Source organism: Pecten maximus, chromosome 18 (assembly GCF_902652985.1).
Source record: "Pecten maximus chromosome 18, xPecMax1.1, whole genome shotgun sequence".
Taxonomy (NCBI): domain Eukaryota; kingdom Metazoa; phylum Mollusca; class Bivalvia; order Pectinida; family Pectinidae; genus Pecten; species Pecten maximus.
The window spans coordinates 4,891,234-4,908,711 of record NC_047032.1 but is presented as its reverse complement, the minus strand read 5'-3'; the positions used below and the strand labels follow the sequence as shown (position 1 = coordinate 4,908,711).

The window sequence follows — 17,478 nt, the reverse complement described above, 5'->3', positions numbered from 1 at the left end:
TCTCAATCGTTAAGCGAAGTTTATTGGATAATAATGATATTTTGCTCCCTTTCTCACCCTCACGATAAGTTCTGGCTACACAATACACTGCCAACAGGTGAAGCGATGATTTAACATTTATGACACGCTTAATTCAAAGTGGTGACAAAACATATCCATTTGGTTCAAACTTAATCCTTCAAGTTCAGCGACAGTAAAAAAAAATATGCTGACACGGAAACATCATCATATACTGCTGATATATATACATTAATGTTTCTTCAAAAGTTAAGTGTTAGAAAAAGGCGGATAATTAAAATCATATCCAAAATTCCACAGACTTCGTTACTATCGCAAAGACCGTGACTATACCCTACATACCACTGATTTATATATCATCATCATCATCATCATCATCATCATTGCACGTCACTTCTTCTAAATTCATATGATTAGTGGCACCGCTGTTCTGTTGTTCTGCAATTATCGTGCGTCCAAAATTTGCCGAATATATTTCATTTATAAAACTACGTGTTTAGGGTTTTATTGAAACAGTGAATTTATTTATTATCACTCAAATTCGATATAACGAGACAAAACGTCTCACTGTTTCAATAAAACCATAAACACGTAGTTTCAACTAACCTTTCACCTAGGCGGCCAGCGTTCGATTCTCCGATCGGACGTGAAATGGTATGGAGTATCCTGCCTGACCATGTGAGTTTCCAGGTACTCCGGTTTCCTCCCACAGTAAGACCCCTCGTCCGCTTCTAGCCGGGCCAACAAGCGTGACTGATATTTGTTGATATTATTTGCTTCGTAATTGTTGCATAATACAGCTTACATTACAAACATGAAACGACAATAAATAAACTTATTGTTTTAAATCAAATCATGGGATGATAATCAATTATCTGATAATTTTTATCAAACCATGTTATTACAATAAATAAACTTATAGTTTTAATCCAACCATGTAATGAAAATAAGTAAATTTATAGCTTTAATTAAACCACGTAATGACAATGAATAAACTTATCGTTTAAATCAAACCTTGGAATGATAATAGTCTCCGGTCAGAGTTCGTTACCGTTTACCGCGGACTGCCCTTTGCTGTACAGTGAGGTAGCCACCAGCTACTACAAAAATATTCCACCTAAAAATAAACTTGGTTGTTTTTTGGGCGGTATATTAAATCTGTATGTTATCATTGGCAGTATTAATTCCCTCCTATTAACCGTATATTGCGTTATCATTGAACGACAGTCTCATTTTTTCTTATTTTTTCTTGGCCTAGATAACACTGATTAAAATATGAAAAAATTGGAATTCTGAAATGTCATTAGCATTTTTTATAAAGTTAAGTAGGGAAATGGTTAGAAAAACTGTTGATAAACTGTTACATATTAATTAAGTTGTAAAAAGCAGAGTTTAACGACGTTCAAACGCAATCGTAATTCTAGCTAAAAATCAATAAGACGGTCATTGGAAAACTACAGAGATAATGAGGTAATAACAGATGATATGACCGTGTGTTTGGGAAAGAGGAGCATCGTGACATCCGCTTGTACTCGAACAATTGTTCACAAACATAATTCCAAATCAGAAGAATTTAATGACAAAGTTAAACAAGTTTTGTGTTTTATAACATGTTCAGTCATACTTTAATCATTAGACGTTGATTAATAGAATATTTTCCTGCCTTGGGGTGTGACAGAGAAATCTCAACCCGAGGGAGGATTCCTGAATTTCCTACCCATTACCCCGAAGGTTTATATTTCTTTGTCACATTCCCTAGGTAGGGAATGCTTATTTTTCTCCCACAACTTTAAATAAATGCATACCGATATCCCATCAGTGATCAACGTCTATTTGTAAACATCCTAATTTGAAGAAGTACCCATCACAGACCCAAACAAATGCAAACAAATATCATTACACAAGAAAATATAGGTCTAGAAATAATTCACAATATCTATTAAAAAAGACACTAAAATAAGGTATCAGTGAAACTATTCTGATTTTAAAAGTAGTACAGATCGTCATTCATAAAACTGTGTATCTCTTATGCATATTTAACATTAAATCACAACGCGGGAACCATAGTGACGTCACTCAAAAAGTAGTTCCAGAATTACTTCCGGTTCAGAAAGTTAGCGGGTGAAATCTGACAGAGAAATATATCACGTCTAAAACAGGAGATAAATCGATGAACTGTCATAGATAAACATAGCAAGCATTGGTCAAAAATGATCATGACCAAAAGAGTATGACACCATTGGCTGGCATTGACAAAACAATAAAGATTTCACCATTGGCTGGAAGTGACAAAACAATAAAGATGACACCATTGGTTGGAAGTGACAAAATAATAAAGATGACACCATTGGCTGGAAGTGACAAAACAATAAAGATGACACCATTGGCTGGAAGTGACAAAACAATAAAGATGACACCATTGGTTGGAAGTGACAAAATAATAAAGATGACACCATTGGCTGGCAGTGACAAAACAATAAAGATTACACCATTGGTTGGAAGTGACAAAATAATAAAGATGACACCATTGGCTGGCAGTGACAAAACAATAAAGATGACACCATTGGTTGGAAGTGACAAAACAATAAAGATTTCACCATTGGCTGGAAGTGACAAAACAATAAAGATGACACCATTGGCTGGAAGTGACAAAACAATAAAGATGACACCATTGGCTGGAAGTGACAAAACAATAAAGATGACACCATTGGCTGGCGGTGACAAAACAATAAAGATGACACCATTGGCTGGAAGTGACAAAACAATAAAGATGACACCATTGGTTGGAAGTGACAAAATAATAAAGATGACACCATTGGCTGGAAGTGACAAAACAATAAAGATGACACCATTGGCTGGAAGTGACAAAACAATAAAGATGACACCATTGGCTGGAAGTGACAAAACAATAAAGATGACACCATTGGCTGGAAGTGACAAAACAATAAAGATTACACCATTGGCTGGCGGTGACAAAACAATAAAGATTTCACCATTGGCTGGCAGTGACAAAACAATAAAGATGACACCACTGGCTGGAAGTGACAAAACAATAAAGATGACACCATTGGCTGGAAGTGACAAAACAATAAAGATGACACCATTGGCTGGCAGTGCCAAAACAATAAAGATTACACCATTGGCTGGAAGTGACAAAACAATAAAGATGACGCCATTGGCTGGCGGTGACAAAACAATAAAGATTTCACCATTGGCTGGAAGTGACAAAACAATAAAGATTTCACCATTGGCTGGCAGTGACAAAACATAAAGATGACACCATTGGCTGGCAGTGACAAAACATAAAGATGACACCATTGGCTGGCATTGACAAAACAATAAAGATGACACCATTGGCTGGCGGTGACAAAACAATAAAGATGACACCATTGGCTGGAAGTGACAAAACAATAAAGATTTCACCATTGGCTGGAAGTGACAAAACAATAAAGATTACACCATTGGCTGGCGGTGACAAAACAATAAAGATGACACCATTGGCTGACAGTGACAAAACAATAAAGATGACACCATTGGCTGGAAGTGACAAAACAATAAAGATGACACCATTGGTTGGAAGTGACAAAACAATAAAGATGACACCATTGGCTGGAAGTGACAAAACAATAAAGATGACACCATTGGCTGGCGGTGACAAAACAATAAAGATGACACCATTGGCTGGAAGTGACAAAACAATAAAGATTTCACCATTGGCTGGAAGTGACAAAACAATAAAGATGACACCATTGGCTGGAAGTGACAAAACAATAAAGATGACACCATTGGCTGGCGGTGACAAAACAATAAAGATTACACCATTGGCTGGCGGTGACAAAACAATTAAGATGACACCATTGGCTGGCAGTGACAAAACAATAAAGATGACACCATTGGCTGGAAGTGACAAAACAATAAAGATGACACCACTGGCTGGAAGTGACAAAACAATAAAGATTTCACCATTGGCTGACAGTGACAAAACAATAAAGATTTCACCATTGGCTGGAAGTGACAAAACAATAAAGATGACACCATTAGCTGGAAGTGACAAAACAATAAAGATGACACCACTGGCTGGCAGTGACAAAACAATAAAGATGACACCATTGGCTGACAGTGACAAAACAATAAAGATTTCACTATTGGCTGGAAGTGACAAAACAATAAAGATTTCACCAATGGCTGGAAGTGACAAAACAATAAAGATGACACCATTGGCTGGAAGTGACAAAACAATAAAGATGACACCATTGGCTGGAAGTGACAAAACAATAAAGATGACACCATTGGCTGGAAGTGACAAAACAATAAAGATTACACCATTGGCTGGCGGTGACAAAACAATAAAGATTTCACTATTGGCTGGAAGTGACAAAACAATAAAGATTTCACCAATGGCTGGAAGTGACAAAACAATAAAGATGACACCATTGGCTGGAAGTGACAAAACAATAAAGATGACACCATTGGCTGGAAGTGACAAAACAATAAAGATGACACCATTGGCTGGAAGTGACAAAACAATAAAGATTACACCATTGGCTGGCGGTGACAAAACAATAAAGATTTCACCATTGGCTGGCAGTGACAAAACAATAAAGATGACACCATTGGCTGGAAGTGACAAAACAATAAAGATTTCACCATTGGCTGGCAGTGACAAAACAATAAAGATGACACCATTGGCTGGAAGTGACAAAACAATAAAGATTACACCATTGGCTGGAAGTGACAAAACAATAAAGATGACACCATTGGCTGGAAGTGACAAAACAATAAAGATGACACCATTGGCTGGCAGTGCCAAAACAATAAAGATAACACCATTGGCTGGAAGTGACAAAACAATAAAGATGACACCATTGGCTGGCGGTGACAAAACAATAAAGATTTCACCATTGGCTGGAAGTGACAAAACAATAAAGATTTCACCATTGGCTGGAAGTGACAAAACAATAAAGATAACACCATTGGCTGGAAGTGACAAAACAATAAAGATAACACCATTGGCTGGAAGTGACAAAACAATAAAGATGACACCATTGGCTGGCAGTGACAAAACAATAAAGATTTCACCATTGGCTGGAAGTGACAAAACAATAAAGATTTCACCATTGGCTGGCAGTGACAAAACATAAAGATGACACCATTGGCTGACAGTGACAAAACAATAAAGATTTCACTATTGGCTGGAAGTGACAAAACAATAAAGATAACACCATTGGCTGGCGGTGACAAAACAATAAAGATTTCACCATTGGCTGGCAGTGACAAAACAATAAAGATGACACCATTGGTTGGAAGTGACAAAACAATAAAGATGACACCATTGGGTGGCAGTGACAAAACAATAAAGATGACACCATTGGCTGGCAGTGCCAAAGGAACCATATGTTATCTTTCTGTAGCAGTATTTCTCGTTTTTCGATATTTTATATGAAGGATGCTGTAATGTCTCTATATCATGCTGAGCGGTGTTTGAACCGCATCGTTATAACTAATTTCAGACGTCATATCAACTTATCAAGTCCCCGTCAACAACTAACCGAACCACGTGAGTAAAAATGACACTCATATCAGAATGTCCACGACAGAAACACACGTTCCTTTTCACAAACTTTCTGTGATAAAAGTACCAATATAGTCTACATTTATATGGTTAGATATGTTTTATATCCAGCACAGTATGTGATTATCATTCGAGATCATTTTTCCAGCTTTCCAAAGTAACCGTTTGTGCTTACGATTAGCTGACATAACACTACGCGTGCCAATTATCAGCCTTACCAGTTGGTTATCAAATTTATTAATGATATTCAAATATTTATTTAAAGATCCATTCTTGAAGTACTTGTATATCATGAGAAGACCTGCTAAGCGTAGTTTACTGAGAACACATAGCATCTGTGTTCCTATTGTCACACATGCCGAGTTTGAAATGGATTTAAAAAAAAGAAATCTAACTGAATATATGTTATTCTGTTCTAATACAGATGTGATGGAAGTCTGACAGATTAAAACAGGACAGAAAACCGTCAAACTCATAAACTATTTCACTTTATGGCCCATTATACAGAGTTTGGATCAAAGGGTATCAAAATCAATGATAAAATCCGGCATATATAACAGCCACTATCGACTAGGTCGTTCATACAAGGTATTTTATCTTAACCGTTCTAGATATGGTCTTTATAACATATGTTTTTGGGGGATATTTAGTTTTTATGTACACTCGTAAGCATTATAATCGACAAAATAGCTCTCTACTTCGCGTCTAGTCTGCTTGACGAACCATACAATGCATCAAATACCATTGTTATGACTTTTTTATAATACTGATCGTAAAATATGGTGCTAGGTACAGTTTATATACCAGTAAAAAACCAAAATTACATTTTTTAGATATATTTGCAAACTTTCAAAATAAAGATTTAAAATGGCATTCTAAGTCAGTAAGCTAACACAAAGTGCATGAACATTTGCGGGGCGACGTGAAGTGTCTTTCCACAAGACACAATGGTCCTTTGTAGCCGGTAAACACCATACGAAACAAATCAGACCGCCCAGACACTAATTAATTAATAACCGTTTTATTAATCTATTTAGCCAATAAAAATAGTTTTATGGCATGTTATCCCGTTGTTTTACAAATATACGAGAAAAAGGTCATTGTTAATTAGGTTAACAATTTCAACATCGTTCTACTGGGAAATTAAAGTGTCAACATCGTGATTTTTTTTCACATAGTTTAAAAGTTATTAATTATATCGCTACTCGAAGTTGTGTAGGAATATAAAGATCTTCTGTGATTTAAAATAAAGCAATTTCATTAATGGTCTTTAAAGTATATCTGCGGTACATTTCTTTCGATAGTTTTCTATCTTACGAGTATGAATAACACATTTGAAAATGTTTGTCAAGAAAGAACAGGACACCCCTGTACGAGGAAAAGAACATTAGTAAGACATGCCATCACTTAACATACTTTTAAAAGCCAATCCCAAAATCAAAAGACATTCCGAACAGATAGTGATCAACCAGTGTATATTGGAATAAGTACGGACTGGAACACACATTCCCCATAAAAAATGGGATTTCAGATTTATGTACCGAAGACATATATATAAAAAAAATGGAGATAAGAAAATAGCATGGTGCCATTTTGACACAACATCTGTATACAAATGTATCACCATAACATACCGAGGTATACTTAATATAAAAAGGGAAGAGAGAGATTCATAACGGAACAACGTAGGAGGCACTAACATACAGAACCGACTTCCGCCATTACATATCCGGAAAATCTGTATCATTATCTAAAAGCATCTACATTCAGATAGATATGGCATGCTGTGTGCAGACCGCTATCACAGCTGTTGTAAGTAAACTTGGACCGATATCGACGATAACTTCAGCATACGGGGAAAATTTATTGAAAGTTTGACGGGCGATATTTTAGATATAATTTTTAGAGCTAATTTTCAGTTCGTTTTTATTTCAATTTCTCAGTGTGAAGAAAGAGGGAATTTAATGGCACTGTATCATTTCCTCTCGAATTTGTGAACATCAGACTAAATGTGTCCGTATAATCATGTTTAACATGCTATTACGTGCTTTGCTTTTTAAATCTGTTTTGATATAACTTATATCAATCACTATATATACAACTGCTTCAGGACTAGTTTATCTACACAGCGGTTGTTCCGTCGTCACTACCCAGGCCTCACAGCGGTTGCTCCGTCGTCACTACCCCGGTCTTTGTTTTGAGAGCGTTACCAAGATTTCAATTTAATTAACACGTTAAGTACTGTTGATGAAGCAGAAGGCAGCCGCTATTCCTGCGTAAAGCCTAGTCTTGTTACATGAGTTCGTAATTTGTTGACATTTTGTCCTCAGTTTTGAGTCAAAGAGGTCCGTACATAAATGATAGCATTACTTTTATTCAGGAGGATGTTGAAGCTTTGTGCGTGTTATGATTTTATGATGTAGTGTTGCTCGGATGAACATAACCATGTCTCCTAGTTATGTGTCAATGGTATCCGTATATGTTATCGTCGTATTTTATTTAAGCGTTTTGGGGGTTTTGTTTTGTTTACTTGTTTGTATGATCTTACTGTTTCGAACTTAAAGTTAATCTACATATAAACACTCAACCTTATGAAACAATGTATATCTATATCTGAATGTCTTTTTATTTATTTCTCTCGGTACAACTACGTCAGGAAATTCAAATCTATATCTTCGGATCACAACACATAGTGTATATGATACATTGTGCTATTAAAACGATATATAACTTAGCAACACAAAATGACGAAGGAAGACAACTTTTTGATTCGTGCCCTGACCGGGCCTCGGGTCACGGCCTCGAACTCACGATCTACGGCACCCAATCGCCTAGCCAGAAATACCCACAGCTTATACCGCTGCGCCACATCGGCGTTGAAAGAATGTTTCAATGGCGCAGTGATGGTCGGCCCGATACCCTGACATGATCATTGTGGAAGTCGTCTATAAGATGATATGAATACCTGGATCGCAATGTATTTACATACATGGATACGAATTGTACATATATTATCTTTATATATATATATAAATCTTACATTTCAAAAAAAGTGATATAGATATGTGATAACACTTTATAAACGTATGTTTAGTTGAGCAAATTTAAATTTTATTTTAAATGACTTACTGTAAACGAACTTATTTTCATGTACTAAAATTTTACAGATTAGCGGCACTATGAATTGGCGCACGGGCAGTACTTGTCTTAGAAAAGAGTATGCGGAAACTTTAGATAGCGAAATCATAATTTAGCAGAACACTGCAAGCTCGAAAGCGTCAAAATTAAATTACCGCTAAAACATGTTTGTTTACAGTTGTAATAATCTGTTTCATTAATCTCCAAACACAAAAGGAGAAAGCGGTAACGAATATCTGAAATAGCATGTACCTAGCATGTCTTTTATGATAAGAACTTTATCTTGAAACAGCTGAGACACATGAACGCACTATGTAAGACACGAAGATCTACGTGAACTTTTCACGACAAGAGTAGGTAATTCTATAACGTTATGTATCTTTGACAGCACGGCGTTACCGTTATTTATGTCCATGTTAGTCTGCCAGACACCATGTGTAGTAGTTGCGTCCAACATCTACTGTCAAATTCACCTGTTTTTGTCCACATCGCTGACGTACCGGGGAGATCTCATACTGTGATAACAGCGGATGAATACTTAATACCAAAACAGGTGCGTCCTTTGATCGTGCCAGAAGCAAGGGACATCACTCTCATCCGAATCCTTACTTTATTCCACAATAACAACTTTTGTGTGTGTTATTAATTACGTTATCACATTTTTGGCGACTTGACATATTCATAACAAACGTCTTTATGAAGCCTTTTGACCAAATGACAGGTGGTATAATCACCTTACCATGGCATCTGTCGTGTATCCTGTACAGTCAATGCCACAAAACCGCTTCCACATCTTATATTGGTTTCCTACGCCATACAAACGTATTTGTGACCCAAGGTGAAGCACGGCTATCGTTGATATACACTATGCAGTCTTATAGATCAAGAAAGCAAATGATATTGCCTTATTTTATCCAACCTTTAAGATTGTTTGTCATTATTACAGATTCTAGATGGAGTACCTACTGATCAGATGCAATCTCGTGTATGTGTTAGCAAAACATACAACTTAAACAAAGCACGCTTGTTGGCCCGGATGGAAGTGCGCGAGCGGTCTTGGTGTTGGAGGAAAGAAACACCCGGAGAAAACCCGCGTGGTCAGACAGGTGACTCATTACTTTTCACGTTAGATCGGGGATCAAACCCAGGCCGTCTAGATAAAAGGTGCCCCCCGACCACGCTGTTTCGTTTCTATTTCAGAGCAAGTTATGGATTTTAGTCCATTAATGATCTCATATGAAATGTAAATATATCGAACAAAAGACACTTAAGTGAAATGCATTCTAAAATGTAAATTTAGGAATGAAAAGAGTATCTGCCAAATATTATATGTATGAAACTGCCAGCTTTTTCATATCTCTGAGACTTCTCAGTGAGGCCCGATAACCTGTTTACGGTACGTGACCGTTAATCTAACATTACTTCCATTCCCTGTTACAATTCTTATTCATGCCATTCATTATTAGATACTGTTTACCATGAAATGATTTTTAGTTTGAACCCTGTTCGAATTTATTGCCAGTTGAATGATGAGAACATTACACCATGTTTATGACCCTTTAAAACAGCGGTAATTTTATAGCTTTATATCTTATATGTTTTTCTTTCTAGAAATAATATTTCACATACAAGTGGACTGGCTAAAACATTAGAGATTTCCAAAGAATTCTATTTCAATCCTATTGTGTTAAATCAATTAGAAAGTGTTATCGTCAAAATCTATTCACACTAATTTCCTTCTCGATTCTTTTTATGTTTTTCCCGAGAGGTTATCCTATCTTAAACATCTGTTATCAAAATCTCGATTTGATAGTTAACTCTTGTATGAACTGAAGTCACTCACTATCTTATCTGCGTTGTAATGTACCATATATTCACAAGTGTATTGAGATGTTTGCGTATCTCTTTCTAAAATCCCAAATTATCGACAAAACTTGTGATTTTTTGTCATGCAATTAATATCAGATAAGCCCACTGGATGTTGATTTCGTACGTGCAGTTGTACATTTCACTCGGCCGATGTTAATGTCCCACCCATGGGAGGCAAGCAGATACTCTCCCCTTCTCGGCCCACTGTCTCGTAAGCGATTTCACTAGATGTAAACCACCATAGGTGTCTGTCTTGACGACCTTAGCAGATTTGAGAACTGCAATGTTGAACAAAATGAGAATTTTAATTAATTACATACTGTTTGCAGATGGTTGTGAAATACATTGTCGGGCCCTCCTCAAAGTAATCAATTTTATTTATGAAACTTCAAAATATATTCAATTTTATTCAGACCATTACTTGGATCATGTCACATTGTGTGTTTCTCTTAATAAAATGTAGAGCACAGACATTTATACATTCTATCTTAACTAATCCTACAACAGTATATATACAATGTATCTTAACTAATCCTACAACAGTATATATACAATGTATCTTAGGTAAATCTAAAACAGTATATATACAATGTATCTTAACTAATCCTACAACAGTATATACAATATCTTAGGTAATTCTACAACAGTATATATACAATGTATTTTAACTAATCCTACAACAGTATATATACAATGTATCTTAGGTAATCCTACAACAGTATATATACAATGTATCTTAGGTAATTCTACAACAGTATACATACAATGTATCTTAACTAATCCTACAACAGTATATATACAATGTATCTTAACTAATCCTACAACAGTATATATACAATGTATCTTAGGTAATCCTACAACAGTATATATACAATGTATCTTAACTAATCCTACAGCAGTATATATACAATGTATCTTAGGTAATCCTACAACAGTATATATACAATGTATCTTAACTAATCCTACAACAGTATATATACAATGTATCTTAACTAATCCTACAACGGTTTATATACAATGTATCTTAACTAATCCTACAACAGTATATATACAATGTATCTTAGGTAATTCTACAACAGTATATATACAATGTATCTTAGGTAATCCTACAACAGTATATATACAATGTATCTTAACTAATCCTACAACAGTATATATACAATGTATCTTAACTAATCCTACAACAGTATATATACAATGTATCTTAACTAATCCTACAACAGTATATATACAATGTATCTTAGGTAATCATACAACAGTATATATACAATGTATCTTAGATAATCATACAACAGTATATATACAATGTATCTTAACTAATCCTACAACAGTATGTATACAATGTATCTTAACTAATCCTACAACAGTATATATACAATGTATCTTAGGTAATCCTACAACAGTATATATACAATATATCTTAGGTAATTCTACAACAGTATATATACAATATATCTTAGGTAATCATACAACAGTATATATACAATGTATCTTAGATAATCCTACAACAGTATATATACAATGTATCTTAGGTAATCCTACAACAGTATATATACAATGTATCTTAGGTAATCCTACAACAGTATATATACAATATATCTTAGGTAATTCTACAACAGTATATATACAATGTATCTTAACTAATCCTACAACAGTATATATACAATGTATCTTAGGTAATCCTACAACAGTATATATACAATGTATCTTAACTAATCCTACAACAGTATATATACAATGTATCTTAGGTAATCCTACAACAGTATATATACAATGTATCTTAGGTAATCCTACAACAGTATATATACAATGTATCTTAACTAATCCTACAACAGTATATATACAATGTATCTTAACTAATCCTACAACAGTATATATACAATGTATCTTAACTAATCCTACAACAGTATATTTACAATATATCTTAGGTAATCCTACAACAGTATATATACAATGTATCTTAGGTAATCCTACATCAGTATATATACAATGTATCTTAGGTAATCCTACAACAGTATATATACAATATATCTTAGGTAATCCTACATCAGTATATATACAATGCATCTTAGGTAATCCTACATCAGTATATATACAATGTATCTTAGGTAATCCTACAGCAGTATATGTAAATGTATCTTAGGTAATCCTACAACAGTATATGTAAATGTATCTTAACTAATCCTACATCAGTATATATACAATATATCTTAGGTAATCCTACAACAGAATATATACAATATATCTTAGGTAATCCTACAACAGTATATATACAATGTATCTTAGGTAATCCTACAACAGTATATATACAATGTATCTTAGGTAATCCTACAACAGTATATATACAATATATCTTAGGTAATTCTACAACAGTATATATACAATGTATTTTAACTAATCCTACATCAGTATATATACAATGTATCTCAGATAATCCTACAACAGTATATATACAATGTATCTTAACTAATCCTACAACAGTATATATACAATGTATCTTAGGTAATCCTACAACAGTATATTTACAATGTATCTTAGGTAATTCTACAACAGTATATATACAATGTATCTTAACTAATCCTACATCAGTATATATACAATGTATCTTAGATAATCCTACAACAGTATATATACAATGTATCTTAACTAATCCTACAACAGTATATATACAATGTATCTTAACTAATCCTACAACAGTATATATACAATGTATCTTAACTAATCCTACAACAGTATATATACAATGTATCTTAACTAATCCTACAACAGTATATATACAATGTATCTTAACTAATCCTACAACAGTATATATACAATGTATCTTAACTAATCCTACAACAGTTAAAACGATGTACCTTAGATATTTCTACAACAGTATATATATTCAACGTATTCAGGTAATCCTTAATCATGTATTGCTTACTAAATTTGATTTTCAATAAATAATGTCCAGAAAATGATTTAATCACAATTAAGTAAATCTTGTTCATTTTACGAATTCTAAACGTTTATTCTTGTTTTCAATCGATCATAAGTATTTTTCATCGGAGATAAAACACTTTGTTAAATTTACAAAACCTTCCATGTAACTGTTACAGATTAACTACACCATCATACGAAGAACATTATATATATATAAAACTTACTTATATATATATATATATAATAACGTAGTACAGTTGTTTACCATAATTTTACTAAAATTAATATCCCATTGCTAAAAATTATAATAAATTAACTGAAAACACAGATTGCTTTAAAATATGTACAGTGCATTACATAATCACTTTTCTTAACAATTAAATTACAATCAAATGTATATCATGTATAAATTATATTATACATCTTTTTCATAATATCTCATATTAATACAATTTATCCGGAACTACCGTAAAACATGTTTTTCGCTGTTCAAAATATCTCGGTTTTATAAAATTTGAGGCCAAAAAATTTTACGTCAATTATGAAACGATAAACCCAAATCAACGTTTTCGCGGTATCATTTTTTTCAAGATTATAGAATTAACCTTACTTTAATGACAGTATTGTATAGGTTTTGAGTAATATTAGAAAATCAAAATGGATTCAGTAGGAGCGTGTTTTTGATAGTTTGTTGTTATTTGAAACGAAAAAAAAGTTATTTCACAGGAAAATAAAATATTACTTGCTAACATTACTTTGAGCTTAAACACGCATTCATGGTATGGTAGTGTATAAAGGTGGGTATGGACTGTCTGGGGTAGCCTAAAGCAATCATGTATACATAGCAATTATGATATTGATTTAACTCTGTCCGACAACTTTATAATTCTATCAAACGTGTGTTTTCATATCCTTGTTTCGTAACCGTGAAATTATTAATTAGGTGTACTATAGACATCAAGAGATTATACAATTACATAAAAGGATCATGAACGCATTCCAAAGTAAAAACTCGTCAAACACACAGGTGTACTACTAAATACTAACCGCTATCTCTATTGTTAATCAAGCTTAACCGAGCATTCACATAATTTTGCAAATGAAAAAAAAATCAGATTATGTTTTTTTGATTGATCAATCAAATGTTGCTGCCGTTGTTGTTGTAAAAAACGTTTGTCATATTTTTAATGAATGTCATGAGCCATAAACCCAAGTTTGTTTCACCGATAAAGTCATTCACTTGTCCATATCTACACAAATCAAGTTTTCACATTTTCCACCTCGTTCCATCTGGAAGCTCCTTTGAACATAAATTTGCCAAAGTCGTAATCTTTTTTTCAACCCAAGCAGAACGATCTACGGCTTATGCCAAAAACCGGAATGAAGTCACGCGCGAGCCACGAGACCTCCCGAGACCTAACTCAACAAGCATTGGTCGACCTCGAGTAAAGGTCGTTGCTTTGATCACCGAGTTAAATTATTTTATCTTTCTGTTAAAATTAGGAATTAGTGTATCTCTGATATAATTTTATTTCAAATATGACTGGAAGAATAGGTTAACACGAATATTCCGCAATCTTCAATAAAATTGAAATTATTCGTCATCCCTTAACTTGCACTACATGTATATATTTTCCAGGCAAATAGTTTAGTTTGCTGCTATTATATCGTCAATATATTACTGTATAGCTGTTCAATTTTCCAGCTCGACCTAGTTCTCGGGTATGAAATTTCACGCAATACGCCGTGATAAAAAAATTCGGTAAACGCTTCTATGCATAAATATTCGCTTTGCTTTTTTTTGCACTATATTTCAATTAGATAATGTCCACGACCATAGCTAGCGAAACTAAATCCCGGCGAACATAACAATGTGCCAACTATCCGGTGTTATAATACTATATAAAAAAAAACAATGTTCTTTTCGATATCATATTTAGAATAGAACCTGATATTGGTTCAATGCATAATACAAGCAAAGAACACTGTATTGCGGGATACTTACGCAGGTCTAGATTTTCAATGTTTATCAAAGCTTCAGTAACGTTATACGAGTAGTGCACTTTGAAGGGTTATAAAAGCTTCAGTACCCTGAAGCGGCCAGTAGTTCAATAGTGTCTATAGATTGTGCTATTTAGGCGTTAAACTGCCTTCTTAGCAGACATATTTACCATAATGCGCTAACGCGTGTTTTCAATTTGTCTTCAAAAAAAGACAGTTTAATATTTATATTTCCGTTCAAAATTTAAGTTCAATGCCATGCCAAATCTCGTGTTGTCAAATGGGAACTGTTCCACTGACATCAAGACAACACGCGACCGTTCCTACCAAAAAACAAAGTTCGTGGAATAAACACAAAATCATCAATTTGATTTCAAAATTTAACCAACATATTCCACCTTCTAGATATCCACCTTATATACGACATGAATAGCTTTAAGTAATAGTAATACAATGTAGTAGTAATACAAAGTGGTATAATGTATATAATATATTTTGAATGACGTCACTAGCAATACAATGTAGTATATGTATTATTTAATGACGTCCCTAGTAATACAATGTAGTATAATGTGTAGAAAATATTATTGAATGACGTCACTAGTAGTAATACATTGTAGTATAATCTGTAGAATATTTTATTGAATGACGTCACTAGTAGTAATACAATGTAGTATAATGTGTAGAATATTTTATTGAATGACGTCACTAGTAGTAATACAATGTAGTATTATCTAAAGAGTCTAAAAAATCTTAAAGGATAAAAAGATAGCTTAAATAGGATTACCACTAAGATATTATACTACTTAGGTAGCCGTTTGGCAACAGCATAATGGTATTCTCAAAATTGTAAGAAAGATAACTCTTAAATCATAGTCAAAAGTTGCCCACGAGCCAATTTAATAATTTCCGGTGATATTTGAAGTACTATATGAGACAACCCATGAAATATGTATAAAAAATATAAAAGGTCCAAGGGGCCTGTTCTATGACCATTTTAATATCACCCTGCATGGGAGTGTGAAAGGGTTCCATTTTTAGTCAAAATAACGCACATTTAACTTATTTTTGCTTCAAAACGTTATTATTTTCTTTAAAGTGATATTCACTGCAAATCATAGATGCATTTATGCAACAAAAAATATATTAATTAATTTTTAAATTTTTTAAATTACACAATCTTAAACCCAAACAACCCAAAAATACCTATATTTTAAGCCAATTTTAAGCCATGTTCACTTTTTACGGAATTGGTACATCTACTTCCGGTTTTGTACACCCAAAATATTTGGCAATTATTTGGACCATTGTGTTAAATATCTATGGTGAAAATTATAGAAAAATTGAAAACCAGTAAAGTTGTCATATATACAACAATCTGCAAAGAGGTAAATTTTCATAAAAAAAATCCAATAACCATGTACATGTGTTATTATAAAATAACTATTCAACTAAACAGACACCATGTAATGTAAATTGCACATAAATTCTTTCAATCCATCCAATTTTTCCGCATAATAAGGCACATTAATAAGCTAATCTGGATGACAACACAAGGCACATCGTCAACATTTTATTGGCAAGGTTTCAACTTTGCTTGTTTTTGTTTTGTTTTTGTTTTTTTGTGCCCCATTAAGGTGGCAAGAGGAAATGGACCTCCCTGCATGAAGTCCTTGACAACAAAAATCGTGTACTAGTGTGAACACTCTTCAGTAGTGTTGGCATGATCAATTTATTTATTCAAATTGCACTTGAGAATGAACACATCCCAACGGCAAATCATTAAGATGGATGATTCATGTATAAATATCTTGTTGTAAGGCAAAGTTTCGAGACATTAAAAAATATTGCAAAGCTGCTAGATCGTTAGACTGTCCACAAAATAATTGGTTGAAGTCTTAACTTCTTGCTGAAGGTCTTTCTGTTGAAAACGGCAGCAGGATATGCATAAAATGGTT

The 17,478-nt window shown here is 33.7% G+C and overlaps 2 protein-coding genes across 2 annotated transcripts; both read left to right on the top strand.

Moving 5' to 3' along the window:
• Nucleotides 1–2,248: 2,248 nt before the first annotated feature.
• LOC117316969 (ovarian abundant message protein-like) lies at nucleotides 2,249–3,289 on the top strand. The gene has a single exon (XM_033871748.1). The coding sequence runs from the start codon at nucleotides 2,249–2,251 to the stop codon at nucleotides 3,287–3,289; it is 1,041 nt and encodes a 346-aa protein (XP_033727639.1).
• Nucleotides 3,290–3,326: 37 nt separating this feature from the next.
• Nucleotides 3,327–5,159, top strand: LOC117316968 (ovarian abundant message protein-like). Its single transcript, XM_033871747.1, has one exon. It carries the CDS (start codon nucleotides 3,327–3,329, stop codon nucleotides 5,157–5,159), a length of 1,833 nt encoding a protein of 610 aa, XP_033727638.1.
• Nucleotides 5,160–17,478: the final 12,319 nt, after the last annotated feature.

Coding starts and splice junctions, on each gene's coding strand:
- LOC117316968 (XM_033871747.1), top strand. CDS start 3,327: ATGACACCATTGGCTGGCATTGACAAAACAATAAAGATGACACCATTG.
- LOC117316969 (XM_033871748.1), top strand. CDS start 2,249: ATGACACCATTGGCTGGCATTGACAAAACAATAAAGATTTCACCATTG.